The 14,808-nt window shown below is 32.0% G+C and overlaps 3 protein-coding genes across 3 annotated transcripts; 1 reads left to right on the top strand and 2 right to left on the bottom strand.

The window, feature by feature from the left end:
- Positions 1-575: 575 nt before the first annotated feature.
- On the bottom strand, positions 576-4,431 carry LOC111041265 (IQ and ubiquitin-like domain-containing protein). Its single transcript, XM_022325501.1, has one exon. The coding sequence runs from the start codon at positions 4,240-4,242 to the stop codon at positions 2,185-2,187; it is 2,058 nt and encodes a 685-aa protein (XP_022181193.1). The 5' UTR covers positions 4,243-4,431; the 3' UTR covers positions 576-2,184.
- A 24-nt stretch (positions 4,432-4,455) lies between these two features.
- Positions 4,456-6,393, bottom strand: LOC111041266. The gene is made up of 4 exons (XM_022325502.1): positions 5,977-6,393; positions 4,987-5,202; positions 4,831-4,918; positions 4,456-4,691 (listed from the first exon to the last, which is right to left on the bottom strand). Exons 1-4 carry the CDS (start codon positions 6,017-6,019, stop codon positions 4,619-4,621), a joined length of 420 nt encoding a protein of 139 aa, XP_022181194.1. The 5' UTR covers positions 6,020-6,393; the 3' UTR covers positions 4,456-4,618.
- A 568-nt stretch (positions 6,394-6,961) lies between these two features.
- LOC111041250 (poly(A)-specific ribonuclease PARN-like) lies at positions 6,962-13,216 on the top strand. Its single transcript, XM_022325471.1, has 15 exons — positions 6,962-6,980; positions 7,050-7,263; positions 7,332-7,474; positions 7,535-7,688; positions 8,117-8,210; positions 8,966-9,157; positions 9,225-9,346; positions 9,422-9,540; positions 9,605-9,715; positions 11,152-11,218; positions 11,287-11,342; positions 11,871-11,957; positions 12,043-12,343; positions 12,415-12,479; positions 12,990-13,216. Exons 1-15 carry the CDS (start codon positions 6,962-6,964, stop codon positions 13,139-13,141), a joined length of 1,896 nt encoding a protein of 631 aa, XP_022181163.1. The 3' UTR covers positions 13,142-13,216.
- The last annotated feature ends 1,592 nt before the right edge of the window (positions 13,217-14,808 follow it).

Here is a 14,808-nt window from a genome sequence, read left to right as displayed (position 1 = left end):
TATTATTACGAAATTCCTACCAGACTCCCTTGCAAGGACAATCAATAAAGGGTAAGGGCAATCGCGGCAACTAACAAGTGTGTGGACTATTGGGTAATCCCTGCTTCTCACATGGTCAGTTATAATTGGGGTAACTGTTCAGGATTTGGGAAACTATCTGATTTATATCTAGGTATAGTATAAACAACAGATGGAAAAACTAAAACCATTGTGTAGAAAAGTTATAATAACATTAATAAAAACAAAATTAGCGCATTACCTATTTACTTAAATTAAGTAACGGAATTAATTTATTAAAATAATTATAAAAATTAACATAAAATTACAATATCAATAGTCAGTCAGTCAGTTACAAAAAAAAGTTACTCAGTTCGCTTGCGAATAATACCTAGGTATATTACCTATATTGGCTAAAAGTATATAAATTCCTAAATGTTTTTTTTAAAATTTTATCTGCAAACGAACTGAGTAACTTTGGTATAGCTGAATGTCTGACTAAGATACTATAAATTTATAATGTAATATCACAGAATAGATTATATTTTTAATATATAAATATATATATATTTAATTTTTTTAATCTATTCTGTGGTAATATTTTTAATTCTATTTATTATTATTTTAACAGCTGTATCCAACAATTTCCGCAAGGGGCGCTAACTTTGTCGAATACAATGGACAGGTTATTATTTTTTTCTTTATTTAGGCATTAATGGTAGTTGGTACTATAGTATAGGGCGCTGTCTTATAATATCAATACTAACTATGCACTAAGTAGATGCATTGAGAATTTTCTTTAAAGAGATTTGTTTTCGAGGTTTTTTCCTAGAATCTATTATACCCTACAGGTAGATCTAACATTTCGATTTCACTTATCCTCAAGTCTAGTAATTTTTGCAAACTAATGTATAAATTATAAATTTGTATTTTACTTAGTGATGAGTTAGGTATATCTTATTGTCAAAAAATATGTATAATGTATATGTCATATGATTTAGGTTAGTATGTTGTAGGTATGTACCTTAACGGTTAAAATAATTTATGTTACTTATTATGTTTCTTTATTTTCAAAATAGACATAGGTATGTATTATTATTATTATTATTATTATTATTAATAATATTAACAAACATTATTCGACCGGCTAAGTCGTGTGGTAGTTAACTGTTCAATTCTAAGAAGTACAGTATAAAAATTCAATATTATTATACTAATAAGTAATAATATACTTCTATTCTCCAATACTTAATACGTTTAATATAACTGGTGCGTTTGTAACAACTCCCTCCACAATGATTCAAAAATTTAAACATATAAACACTAGCCTATTGACGACTATCCACTATTATAAAAATTCCATGTACACTGAGCCACACAAACCTTCAAGCACTTACTAAACCCATTGGCGTAATTTGGGGGGGGGGGATTTGAAGGCTCTTAGTCACTCCAAATTTGTATTTTAATTGATATAAACTAGTGATAGATATCGGGTTCGCTCGCATAAGCCACAAAACATAATATACCTAGGTTTAATAATAGCATTAAAAAATATTAGTAAAAACAATGCATTAGGTATTGATAACATTTTAACTTGTCTGGAATATAGTGGAAAGCCGGATAGGTAATCGATAATAGTGTTTTTTTAAATAAATTTGAAATCTTTTATTATAAATTATAATATAATATAAACCTACCTAGAAAAAAAATGATAAATATAATGTACTGGGTCTGGGTACATAAAGTTATATATTTAAAAGATGTTAAAACGGGTGGTGTAGGGGGGCAGAGCTTTTATTTAAATATGATATATCTTTGTTAAGCCCCTCCAAGTAAAAACTGAATATCCACCTATACGGCTATACCCAAACCCCCATCAACCCATCAAGCCTTCTTAAACTCAATCACCTAACGGCTAACTCAATTCGTCTATAGAGATATCCTCTACAATTCTATATGTTGTCTCTTATCAACTAGGTAACCAAATAAAAATATTTTAAAGAATTTAAATCTCTGTGATAGCCTATTTATGTGATATTTTATATGCTACCTACCTATTCGTATGCGAATGCGATGGTGTTAATTAAATAAAACGTCTGCTCCCTACCTATACATAACGAGTTTACCAAAATTTCAAAAGCTTCGATTTTACTTAAAAAATGTTACGGTCCAACCTCGACGCGAACTCTATTTTTGCGTCTTGATGTTAAAACGGTCGGCGACGGTTTTCCAATGTTTCGACAGCTGTTTCACCTTGTCGGCGGTCCGGTGGTCGACAGCCTGCACTAAATTGCTGAATTGCAATCGGGCCATCAGGTGCCTGTTGATGACGGACCGGACGAACTGTTCGTTGTAGCAGTCGGCTGGGTCGCCGTCCAGCTGGGAATGGGCCTCCGCTTCGGCCCTGGTCAGTAGCACGCAGTTCCACGGCGACCAGGGCTCTTGACGACGCCATCGGACCAGCCGGAGCCCGTTGAGTTGACCCGACTCGCCGACAGCCGACTTCTCGCGCCACACGACGGACACCAGCCGGTACACCTCGGTGGGCTGCATCAAGAAACACTCGGACCCGTACGCTGCCTTCTGCATCTCGTCGTGCCGTAGCGCCTTCAACATGCGCCGGTACGGCGCCATGTCGATGCGCTTATGTCCCACCTGTTCGGTCCACTCGCAGTTGGCGCACACGTTGGTCCGGTTCACGCGGCTCTCCAGCGAGAAGTCGGTGGCCGCCAAGTTGCGTTTGCACCGGATGCACGTGTACACGTTGAGTACGCGCTTCTCGGTAGGCCGATAGTAAGAGTCCGCTTCCGGGTTCACATCCGGCTGCCGGATGTAGTGCCGGAACATCTGTTCCACCCGGGATCGCGCCGACCGCAAGCTGTCCGCATCCGCACCCATTTCGGCCAGACCCTTTTCCATAACCACGGCCGCCAGCAAGTGTTCCTTGTACTTGTAACACGACTCGGACACCGCTGCATGCAGCTCGTCGAGCGCTTCGGCTCGGTTCACGCCGTCGCACGGTATCACGATTTTCGAATAGATCTCCTTTAGTGCCCGGGCCTTCTGGTTGCCCACCGTGTCCACGGTCAGCAGCTTGCCCGCTTTGTTCTTGAACATCTTCGGCTTGGACGTCTTGTTCAAGAACGTCACGTCGTCGTGCTTGGTCAGCTCGTACTTGAGCTCTGACCGCTGTTTCTCCACCTCCAACAGGAACTTGATCTCCTTCTTGAGCAGGTTCATCTGCGCCGCCTTCCTTGAGTTTTCCGCCTCGATCTCCTTGATTCGCTGCCGCTCCTTCTTCCACCACTTTCCGATCATCGTGTACAGCGAATAGAAGTGCTGCTGCTTGGATTCAAGAGCCGATGTCGCGGCACCGCCGTCCGGTCCCGACGTCATGCTGCGCGACTGCCTCTGCCGTAGCAGCCGCCGTTCCTCGTCATCGGTTTTCGCTTCAGCTTCGGCTGCTAAGCGCCGTCTCTCGCGTGCCGCCAAAGTTCTCCTGAAAGCTCGCTGTATCTTGAGCACGCTGCTCAGAACGTGATCTTCCCGTAACCACGACTCGTAACTGTGGTAACGCTTCGGTATCACCCACCTGCCATCCGTGTAACCGAACCTATCGCTGTAGTCGTCGCTGTCGGTCTGCGTCCACACCGGTCGGCTCGTCGCCCGGCCCACCGCCCTGTCGATGCAAGTCTGCGTACGGCAGTCCACCCGTTGGACAGCGGGCGCGTCGGTCGCGACAGCCCTGGGATCGGTCTGTGCGGTCGCGTGGAAATACGTCTTGCCGGTAAGCCTGTCCCGGTACCCGCCCAGCCAACGCTTATGGCCGTCCACCCTGCCACACCGTTCGATTTCCACCACGAGTCGCCTGTGGTTAACGTCCACTGTGATGACGTCCACCGCTGGCAAGTAGTACGCAGGCGGTTTGGGAAGCTGTATGCCGTCGCCCCGCAAGCGTAGTTCAAAAATGCCCAAAGATGTAGCCCCAAGATCCTTGAGTGTCTGCCCGTCATGTTCCAGACGTGAAACTAATCCCTCCGCTTCTTCGCGTTCGATGACGATCCGGTGTGGGTCAGTGTTCAGTGTCCGCTGCAGGTGTGACCTGAGAGCACCAATGTTGGTATTCAGGTCGAATGCCTGTGTCAGTGTTTCGTTTGCATCCGTATGGAACTTGACAGTCACTATCTCGTTACCATGGTAGTTTTCGGTTTTAGGTTCAAAACTTTGCGACACTTCACCTGGCATTGTAACGAGTGGTATATTATATTGTTATAAAATTATCAATAGCCTATAGGTAGGTGTTACAATACAGAGTACGGTGCATTCACAGACTTTACCAGAACACCGGAGGAATGATGTGGTCCTATACCAGGAGCCGTAGGTATTATTGATCACACTTAAATCGCTAAGGTAACCAAGTTTGGAATTGTTTGTTACCTACTCAATAAAAACATTATCTTTTTTTTTATTGCTTAGCAGTTATATTTGTTACAACAGAACAGTTGTAAAATATTAATCTTTACATTAAATTATATCGTATAACTAAAGATTACAATAATTTACAGAGATGTATAATACATAAGTAATATAAAAGTATTTGGTTTAAATGGAAGGTTATGCCTCAAATATCTAAAGGTTTTTTATTGTCTCCGTCTTTATTCTTAAACATTGTTATTAACACTGTAAGAAGAGGCCTGAAACAAAAAATAAAAATTATTGAACAATGAACATGATATTAGAAATTAGATATTATAGGCACTATTATTAGGTACCCAATGATCAACAGTCAATACCCATGTAATAGGCAATAGTCATTAGATACCCAACACTTACAGTTTTAATGTTTCATCGCTGTCTTCAAGGCATAATAATGAAGTCATCTGCTTCCGATAACCATTTGTCTTTAACTCGGTTCCCAATTCTTGAAATAATAAAATGTACATTAATTATATACTCTCATTAGAGTTAGTATTTTTTTTTTACATGTACCTTTCTTAAACATTGAGTTTGTCAATTTGTATCCCATCCAATCCATGTATTCAGATATGAGCTTGTTAATCAACTCAATTGTTTCAGATTGTTCAGGTTTCTTTTCTGTAGTACTATTGATTACACGTTTTTCTTTTAAGATTTTTCTTATTTCTGTTTCAACTGTTAATGCAAAGTTGTTCCAATTAGGACCATCTTTTAGAGACTGTTTAACAACTAGGAAAAAAAATATTATTAATATTATAATTAGATATATAATAATTCATTTTATTAATATAAATTAAGTAAATAAATATGATAGGTAATAACGTTGTTAAGTTCTAAGAAGAATTCAACAGGTTTATAATAGGTGTACAATTTTGGATAAATTTCGACTAAAAGTATTTCCTTTAACAGATTATACTTTAATCTTTAAAAGGTTCCAAGCAATTTTTTTTCAATCAAAAAATAGTTAAAAACTTACCTACCAAATCATTATAAAAAAAAAACTAGTACCTAACATTTCCTAATAAAAAGTCCCCTTTAAACCCAACATTAAGATAATTATTTAAATGGTGTATGACATATTAATAACTGTAATCAAAAGGCTCCTTTTGAGTAAGAAGATTTTAGCCTACCCTAAAATTTAATAAACTCTTCACCTAAGTCTTTGGTTAATTTATATAGGTATAGGGTACATATATTTTGCCATACAATTAAAAATGTTACACTCTTTTAGTTCTAAATTAAACCCCTAATATTTTTCATTCATTATAACTTTTGGGTTTCAAAAATAAATCTTTGATATAAGATTAAAACATACAAATCAATTACTAAAAAATTACAAATATACTTAAGTAACAAAACCTAATGTATTTCATTTTTACAGAAAAATAAGTTAGTGGCTTCTCCCTTCTCCTCCCCTAACTCCCCTAAAATCGTTTGAATAGCACCGAAATTCATTAGACAAATAGGTAACGATTTTGTTGTATGTAGGCAGGTCGTAGGTACCTTCGTGCAACTTTGCGTCCACGACATCAGTTTGTTGTTCCATCGCCACTACTAGACTAGCAGCCTCTAAGTGTTAAATAATCGTTTAAGTCCGTAAAGCCGACTTTGAACAATAGAACTCGAGCGTCAAGACTCGAAAGTGTTGAGCGTCGAACGTTTTTATGTTCCTGGATTTTGTCGTTTAACGTTTTCGAATCATAATATTCCGGTTCCTAAGCGACAATAATTAATGACAAAGTATATATTAATACATTTTGTCATGATGATACCACAGAATATATTAAATCAGAAAGAACAAAATGACAAACGAATAAAAAAATTCAAAAAACACAAAAGTGCAAATACCGACACAAGTACACAACCAACGGTCGCAGACACTGGCGACCGGTCGACTATATAGTGACTACTGAATACTGATTACATCTTTGATCTTTACATGTCTACATAGAATATAGATTAGTATATTATTTGCTATCACAAATTACAACTGTCGGCCACGTGCAGTAACCTAATCAAGTGAACGCACATATAAGACATTAAAATATTATTTTACAGATAACGTGCGATTGATTCTTGATGAAAGTAAGTTGCCTAACATGCAACAGCGAGCGCCGCAAACATAATGTCATATTTTGTGATTACTGATTAGCAAACAGCAATAAATGAATAAACAATTAGTGCGGTTGCGGTACTGCACTTTCAAAACTATTGTTGCAAATTATTTGATATTAATTGTTATTTTACGTCTGCACGAACTACGAAAGCCAAATATTTTCTGGACGTTAATCGATAATTAATTATCTCTGCTAATTTCTCCACGGAGCTGTACGACACTATTAATATTTATTGAAATTTTTGTCCGAGATCAAACTGGACTACTGGAGTGTATTTTACGTTTTTGCATTTTTTTCGCTTAAATGATTCCCTGATTTGGTCAGTAGAAGCATCTCAATTGATTCCACGTTCCACACGTTGTCCGCAAAATATGGATGTGGTCAATGAGAGTGAGTAGAACATATTTTGCTGTGTGTCTGTAGACTCCGTTCAATTGTGTTAATCATGTATTTGTTTAGATTTCTATCAGTTGTTGCCGGAAATCGAACAGGCCATTGCTGAGTGTGATTTCATTGCCATTGATGGAGAATTCACCGGTCTTCACAATGGAACTATGGTTAGCATATTCGATACGGCTGCTCAGTACTACCAGAAACTCAGAAGTAATTGCATGGACTTTTTGATGGTTCAATTTGGTTTGTGTGCTGTCAAATATAATGCTGAAAAGAAAAAGTATAAAATCACCAGATGATTATGAATATTTGATCGTGTTTTAATATAATTTGTCTGTGTTTCATCAGGTTTACATACAGGGCGTATAATTTTTATACATTTCCAAAGCCCATGAGTCGATATGCCCCAGATTGCCGATTTCTCTGTCAGTCTTCTAGCATGGAATTTCTTAGCAATCACAATTTTGACTTTAATAAACTGTTTAAACATGGTAATTTATAATAGTTTAATATTATATTCTATGTTAAAATAATAATTTTTATCATACTAGGTATTCCTTTCCTTACTGTGCCCGATGAACAAGTATTGCAAAATGAATTGCTTAATCGATATAAGCAAAATTGTTTACAGGCTCAGACACCATCAAAAGTCTCTGAATGTATTCCCATACCAGACAATCATAAAGCAGATATAGAAACGGCTTGGTAAATTTATTTTTATTCGGCATCTTAAAGTTATGTAATAAGTAGAATATAGATTAGTTTATCCTTTACAACTTTAAAGTATTATTCAATTATGCATCAAAAATATATTAAAATATTAACAAGTTAGGAAAGTTCATTCTGTGAGTGTATAAAACTCTCGGTTTCTGTATTTTAATAAAATGTAATTAACTATAATTACATGCTCGATTTATGTACATTAACTGTGACAATAATTACATTTTTTAATATTAACGATCGTAACTATGTTCTGGGTAACAAACAGACGGGTACATTGAGATATAAGGTGTTTTTATGTTTAGAAACCTAAAACTAGAACTTAAATAATTAGGTATTAATAAAAATTGTGCACTTAATTTGTATATTTTGCCATACTACTTATATTAATTTGATAAAACATTTGTTGACAGTGAAAAAGTAAAAGAACTTTTAGAAAGTGAAACAGTTTCTGAAGTCATCATTGCAGAGAAAACCAATTCTTTTGTTCGTAAACTTATCTATCAGGTTAGTTAATTGATAAATTAAATAATATTAAATATAAAAATACATTAGATTATTACTTATTTATGCTAAATAACTATATTCAGATACCTACTCAATAGTTAATTTGAGACAAAAATTATTCAATAATTAATACTTAAGTGATAATAGACAGCATAATATTAAGACTAAACCGCTTGGCTGACAAAAATTGGTATTATTCACTCATCTGCACCATAAATGGCAAATGTTATAATAGGCCAACACGGCACAACAGTTAGTTGAAACCATGTCAGTTATCAAAGATTACGACCTGTGACAGAGCACTTAGCAATGTTTAGGATGTCTACAGTATTTGGTGGTTCAGTCTGCATGCACATTATGCACTTAATCTTTCATAATTGTTTGAAACTATTAGTTATAACATTAAGCAAAATGAAAATTTTACAAAATCATGTGATTAATACTTATATTTTGTCGAAAAACTATGAACAAAATATTATTTATTTATTAAGCAAAAAAAGTATAATTTATCAGTGAAATAAAATAAAAAAAATTATCAATTTGTAGTACGTAAAAAATATATAAATATAAATACAAAGAGTGATGGCTCATAATTACTTGACTACGTATAGGATATATTATTTTCAACCTCAATAACTTTGCAAATTTATTATTGAGCTTACAATGTGTGATTTTACATTAGTATTAAGCCAATTTTTGATATTAAACCAGTTTTTATAGATCAATACTTTTTTAATGTTAGCAATATTTTTTAGGAAGTTTATAAAAGGTATTCAGATACTAAAGTAAGTTTACAGTCAAGAACAGTAGAAGATTTTGGTAATGTGATGGTAGCTTTCAAAGGAAGAACAAGATTGTTGATGGCACATGAAAGGATGGAACGGGAACAGATTGAGTTAGAGAAAGCTGTTGGTTTTTCAGCAGTCTTGAAAAAAATTATAGCTTCTGTATGTATTTTATATTATCTAGATGGTAGTCATTTTTATTTACTTATTTGATATTATTTGTTTCAAGAATAAACCAGTTGTTGGTCACAACATGACATTGGATGTTTGTCATATGATTCATCAGTTTTGTTTACCATTGCCATCAAGCTATAGTGAATTTCAAGCTATGGTTAAAACAATATCATATCGGTTTGTCATATCTTATCCAATAATATTATTATATTTTAAAATTAAAATTATTGTGTAAGATTAATTTTTGTTAAGGTTTTTGGATACAAAATATATAAGTGGTACGGAACCACTTAAAGGATTTTTTGGTTCAACCGTACTGAACGATTTAAAAAAGTCACTATCAGAACAATGTCAAAATTATACAGACTTGGGTAACTAATTTTTACCTTACTTTATTTGAATTGTTTTTTAGTAAAACATTTATTTGTGTTATAGAACCAGAGGTTCCTGAAGTTGGTTACTCTGAGGACGAATCTAAGTTGCATGATGCTGGTTATGATGCATATTTGACCGCTACTGTTTTTGTCAATCTTTGCAATTTATACGGTGAGTTTTCACAACAATTTATAACAATGGTAGTGTATTATGTAGAATAGAGTGGCACAGTACATGTTGTAAGCTTTAATATTATAATGAATTAACTTATTGTCAAATTTATAAATAAGAACATTATCCTTGTTATTATTAGTTTTCACAATATTTTAATAGTTTTAAGCATGTGTAATATTACAGTTTAAAAATATTCAGAACTTACTTAAAAATTTGAATATTGTAAAATATCAATATTCAAACATGGTTAATTTTCTTAACTTTGATTTTGATGATGGTAAATTCACTCTAATGAGCTAACAACATGCTTAAATGTAATAATATATGTTAAAATACAACAATTTAATTTTTGCTTACATTTTTTAACAACTAAATTATATTATTAAAATATTTTTTATGTATAAATATATGTATTGTGTTAAAACTTCTTAATATACCTGACATGGACAGAGTATCTATGGATTCCACTAAAATAAAATAATTATTCTAAATAAACTCCAATATGGGCATTGACAAAAGCAAATGTTTATTATTTTATTTAAAATAAAGATTGTAGTATTTTACTACAGTAACGGTTTAGCACATTGCTCAATATATTTTTTTTGTTTCCACTTAGTTTTGCAGAACTAATTTTATATTGTAGGCTTAAATAATAGAGTGAACTATTATCAAATATAATATAGTGTTCTGTCTCTGGTTTTTCATTATATTTTAATGTTTAAGCTAGTTATGAGTAAGTAAAATATAAAAATATAAAATTGCTTATACCTCATTGAAAACTTAAAATATAGTCAAAACCCAACTAGAGAACACTAATAATATTCTTACACTTATGTTTGATATGAAGTAGGCAATTTATTCTAATATTCATTTTGCCAAACTCAAATTTGAATTGTTTCACTTGAGACAGACAACACATGCAGGTGTGGTGCCTTCTTCGGTGGAACCAAAAAACAATGTGGTGAAATGTTCTAAACAGTTTCTATCTTTCTGTAGTAGTTACAATACTACCATCTTTGCATGTGTGAGAGTGTGATGTCCTCTTAAAGCATAGTGTACCTTTTTTCTTTTTTCTTTTGAACTGAGGCTCTTTTGAATCTTTATTACTTTTGATACTTTTATGTACCTAATACCTACCAACAATATGAATAATATAGCACACCTATCTATAGTCATATTTTATTAAATGTATAATATAAAAACAAAATAAATAACAAAAAACCTTGAAATAATAAAATTAACGCCTTTTGTTATAATTAATTTATTTATCAATACTTTTGTATGAGACATTTTTCTTAACTTTAATATTAGAACTGAATAGAATAACATGTCTTCTGGTCCCAGAAAACCATTTTATCTATATAATTCACGGTAGACAACAGTACTTAATACTTACTCAACTCCTTCTTCATAGTTATTTTATTTGATTTCAGCTAAAGTGAAAGGTATCAAAGAACACATTTCTACAGATTCTTCATACCTTAAGCCATATGAGAATAAGTACATATTTTTAATTTAATTTTATTATTTAATTTTACCAAATTTATCATTGTATTATTATATTTTAGGCTCTATATGATTCGATATAATGAAGATCCGTGTTTAAACTTGAATGGTCCCGAACGTAAGTTTAAAATACTTTTTAATTTTTCTACTTTTTTTTTTTGGTATCAGATGTGTTTGAAATTGTGTTAGTATTACTTCCACCACAGCGGAATCTTAAATGTTTCTACTAAGAATGGGCATTTTATTTTGTTTGTCACCTTATATTTCACAGAAATGTATACATAATATAAGAAATATAATTTCATTTTGAAAGTTTTTTCTAGCATAGAATAAATATTCTGAATTACTAAAATACGGTATATTATATTTTATCAAGGGTGTAGGAGTTACTCCTGGAGATAAAACCTCTTCTATTTTGCAACCTAACAATTTAATTTCAGATATAATACTTAAATAATTTTCAAATGTTAGATTAAGATTGTGATCATTCATATTTTTATATTTGAGTGAGCCGTAGAGAATTGTTCACCAATGTGGGCCGCTAAGAATAAAAGGTTGGGCATTTCTGTGTTTAATACTGAAAATAAATAAAGTGTGACTTAAAGATTTACATGTACCTAAATTCATAAATAATTGTATTTTATAGCTCAACTTCAAAGGAGCCATGTTTATCATATTACATTCCCTCCAGAATGGAAAACTATTGATATCACAAACATATTCAGCCCATTTAGTAAGTTACATAATTAAAAAAAAAAAAAAAACAAGATAAATAATACTCATATCTTAGATTATAATATTTTATTGTATTGTTATAGCTAATGTATTCATTAAGTATATAAATGATACATCAGCTTGGGTGGCATTGAGAGACGGATCTCAAGCAAAAGCAATGAATAAAATTTTGCCAAAATTACAAGCCCTTCATAAAAATATTATGTTGTTACCTTGGTCCGTTTACTACAAAGATACATATACTTCTAATGCACCAACAGCAATAAAGAGAAAGATAAGCAATTGTTCTTCATCACCTCCTAAGGACAATGTTGATTCTTCAATTGTTGAAGATTCATCTGATGATGGCCAGACACCAGAAAAAGTCCCACGTATTTCACGGGGGTATTTTTTTTCAATTTATTTATTTATTTTGTTTTTATTTATTGTTGTTATTATTTTTCTTAAATGTATAGACGGAGAGTTTCTAGAGGAGGAACTATAAGTCCTATATTGGAAGGAGACGAATCTACTGAATTAGGTATCATTTTTGTAGATTCTTACTAATTTATTAAATTTAACAAATATAATTTTAATCTAACCATGAAACTGTATATTATTTGATTACAAATTCAATGTGTGATCAACAGAGTTTTTTTCTGTACTTTTAGGAAGTCTAAATGAAAGTCACCATGTGTTTATTGGTATAATTTTTTTTTTTTTAGTTTAATTTATAATTTAAATCAAGGACTTAGGATTAATTCTGTGATTCCATTATGTTCATAAACTTGTAAAAGTCACCACATTACAGAAAACATTAAAATTTGATTATGTAGAATTTACTTTCAATAATCTAAGTCTTAACTCAAAAAAATGTTATTCTATTGTGCCTTAAACACCAAAACGAATATATATGTAATTGTTGGTGTATTAAATATAATATATTAGAATTTAAAAAACATTTAACGGAAAACAACCTTATTAAGAAATTTATTTATCAAAAACCTTAGTAAATTATTGTTTTAATTACTTATTTTTAAAATTTTTTTAGATGCTGACTCTTCAGCTCTATCAAGCATCACTGATGTGGATTTGAAAAATAATAGTGTAGGCACTCCAAGTTATGCTCAAACCTTAAAGACGAAAAAAGATGCAGATACCGCAGAAATAAAAACTATTTTCCCAGTTGCTTCATGGGATTAGCAGTACATAATTATTATTATATTACAATTTATCTGTAAATATATGTTGTAAGAATAACATTTATTAAAATTTTTATTATATATGTTTTATTTTTATTTCAAACATAGGCTTAATTAATTAATTTAAAAATATTATCATTCAAAATAATATAATAATCAGGGGGGGAAATTGCATTCCCTAAAAATATGTTAGATATGCATGCATTAATTATGCACTAAATAATGCTAAAATATGCCAAAAATTCCCTAAAAAGACATTATGCATAAAAATCTCTTTTCGTTTTTTTTTTATTATTAATGATTAGGACAATGTATCTTAAGACCATCACTTGTAGAGTGGCCAAATATAAAATAAAAAAATATGGAACTATTTTTTTTTTAATTGAGCAAGACAAAACTTTTTTACGACAAATTATAATCAACACATTCTTTAATGCAGTTATGGACAACTGAATGTTACTAGAGAACATAGAAAGCAAAAAAAAAAATAAGTAATCTGCCAGCACGTCACAACGAATACGAGCAAATTGATAACCTATATAAGCTCAAATATTATATATTAAGACAAATTTAGTTGCAGTTCAGTACTAAAGAATTCATATTATTTACCTTTTAAGATAAACATTATATTGATTTTATATTTTTATGAAGTAACTTGAGAATGTAACATAGGCCAGTTAAAAATTGTACACGGGCTCGAGTTCATTTCTTTAATGAATAAATAATTCTTTAAACAGTAAACTTTAAGTATATAACCACTTTAGTATTGATGTATTGACCTTGTATTCTCTTGTTAAGTTATCCGAAAGATAGTTGAATAATGGATTTTGTCTGTTGATCATTTTTTTTTAAATTAGAATATGATAAAATAAATTTTTTTTGAATCATTTTCAAGTAAAATTTAGATTCTGAATGGAGCATTTATATTGTGGGTACAATGTGTGTTTTGTTTTACATGTCTCGTCATCTAATGGGACAGTAAAGATGCAATTTTCTAGTTCAGTATGTTTTTTTGGTAGGAAAGTGAATATAGTTGGAAGTTAGTGGATTCGAAAAAGAAAAATATTCAGTTTAGTTTCCAAAAACAAAAAAAACTGGAATTTTCAAACAAAATCAGTTTTCGACAAAATGTATTTTGATTTTTTATGTTAATCAAAAATGAATAAATACTTAACATTTTTCACCTAATGCTTATAAGAAAATTGTCCATACAAGATAAGGTTTTAAAAATATTTTGACCCATTGAGATAGTCATGAGAAATTTCCTATTTCTTGTTATTTTTGATTATTGTCTATAAATATTTTTTCGTTAAGTCAAACAACTTAAATATTTTAGTACAAGGTTCCTTATAAGTTGCTATCAGTGTAATAAAAAAAAAAAATTGTAGTTCAATTTTGTAAATGATAGGTATTTTAGTATTTTCCATTTGGTCATATACCCTAAACTCTATGTACTAAATTAGAAACCAGATGTTATTAGTTATTAGGGGTTCTTGCATAAGTTTATTCACCTTAACTATATAAAAATATGTTAAAATTAATTAATATATTATTTATATTATATTAAATTACCACACGGCGTTTCGGATATGTAACTAAACGTACGGATTTCTGTCATTTTCTGCTGCCTGCTGTATGTTCCTAATATCTTATGGATTCCTGGTATCA

The sequence above is a fragment of the Myzus persicae genome, unplaced genomic scaffold (assembly GCF_001856785.1).
Source record: "Myzus persicae strain clone G006 unplaced genomic scaffold, MPER_G0061.0, whole genome shotgun sequence".
Lineage (NCBI taxonomy): Eukaryota > Metazoa > Arthropoda > Insecta > Hemiptera > Aphididae > Myzus > Myzus persicae.
Note: the sequence above shows the minus strand (reverse complement) of the source record. Positions and strands in the feature narration are given on the sequence as shown.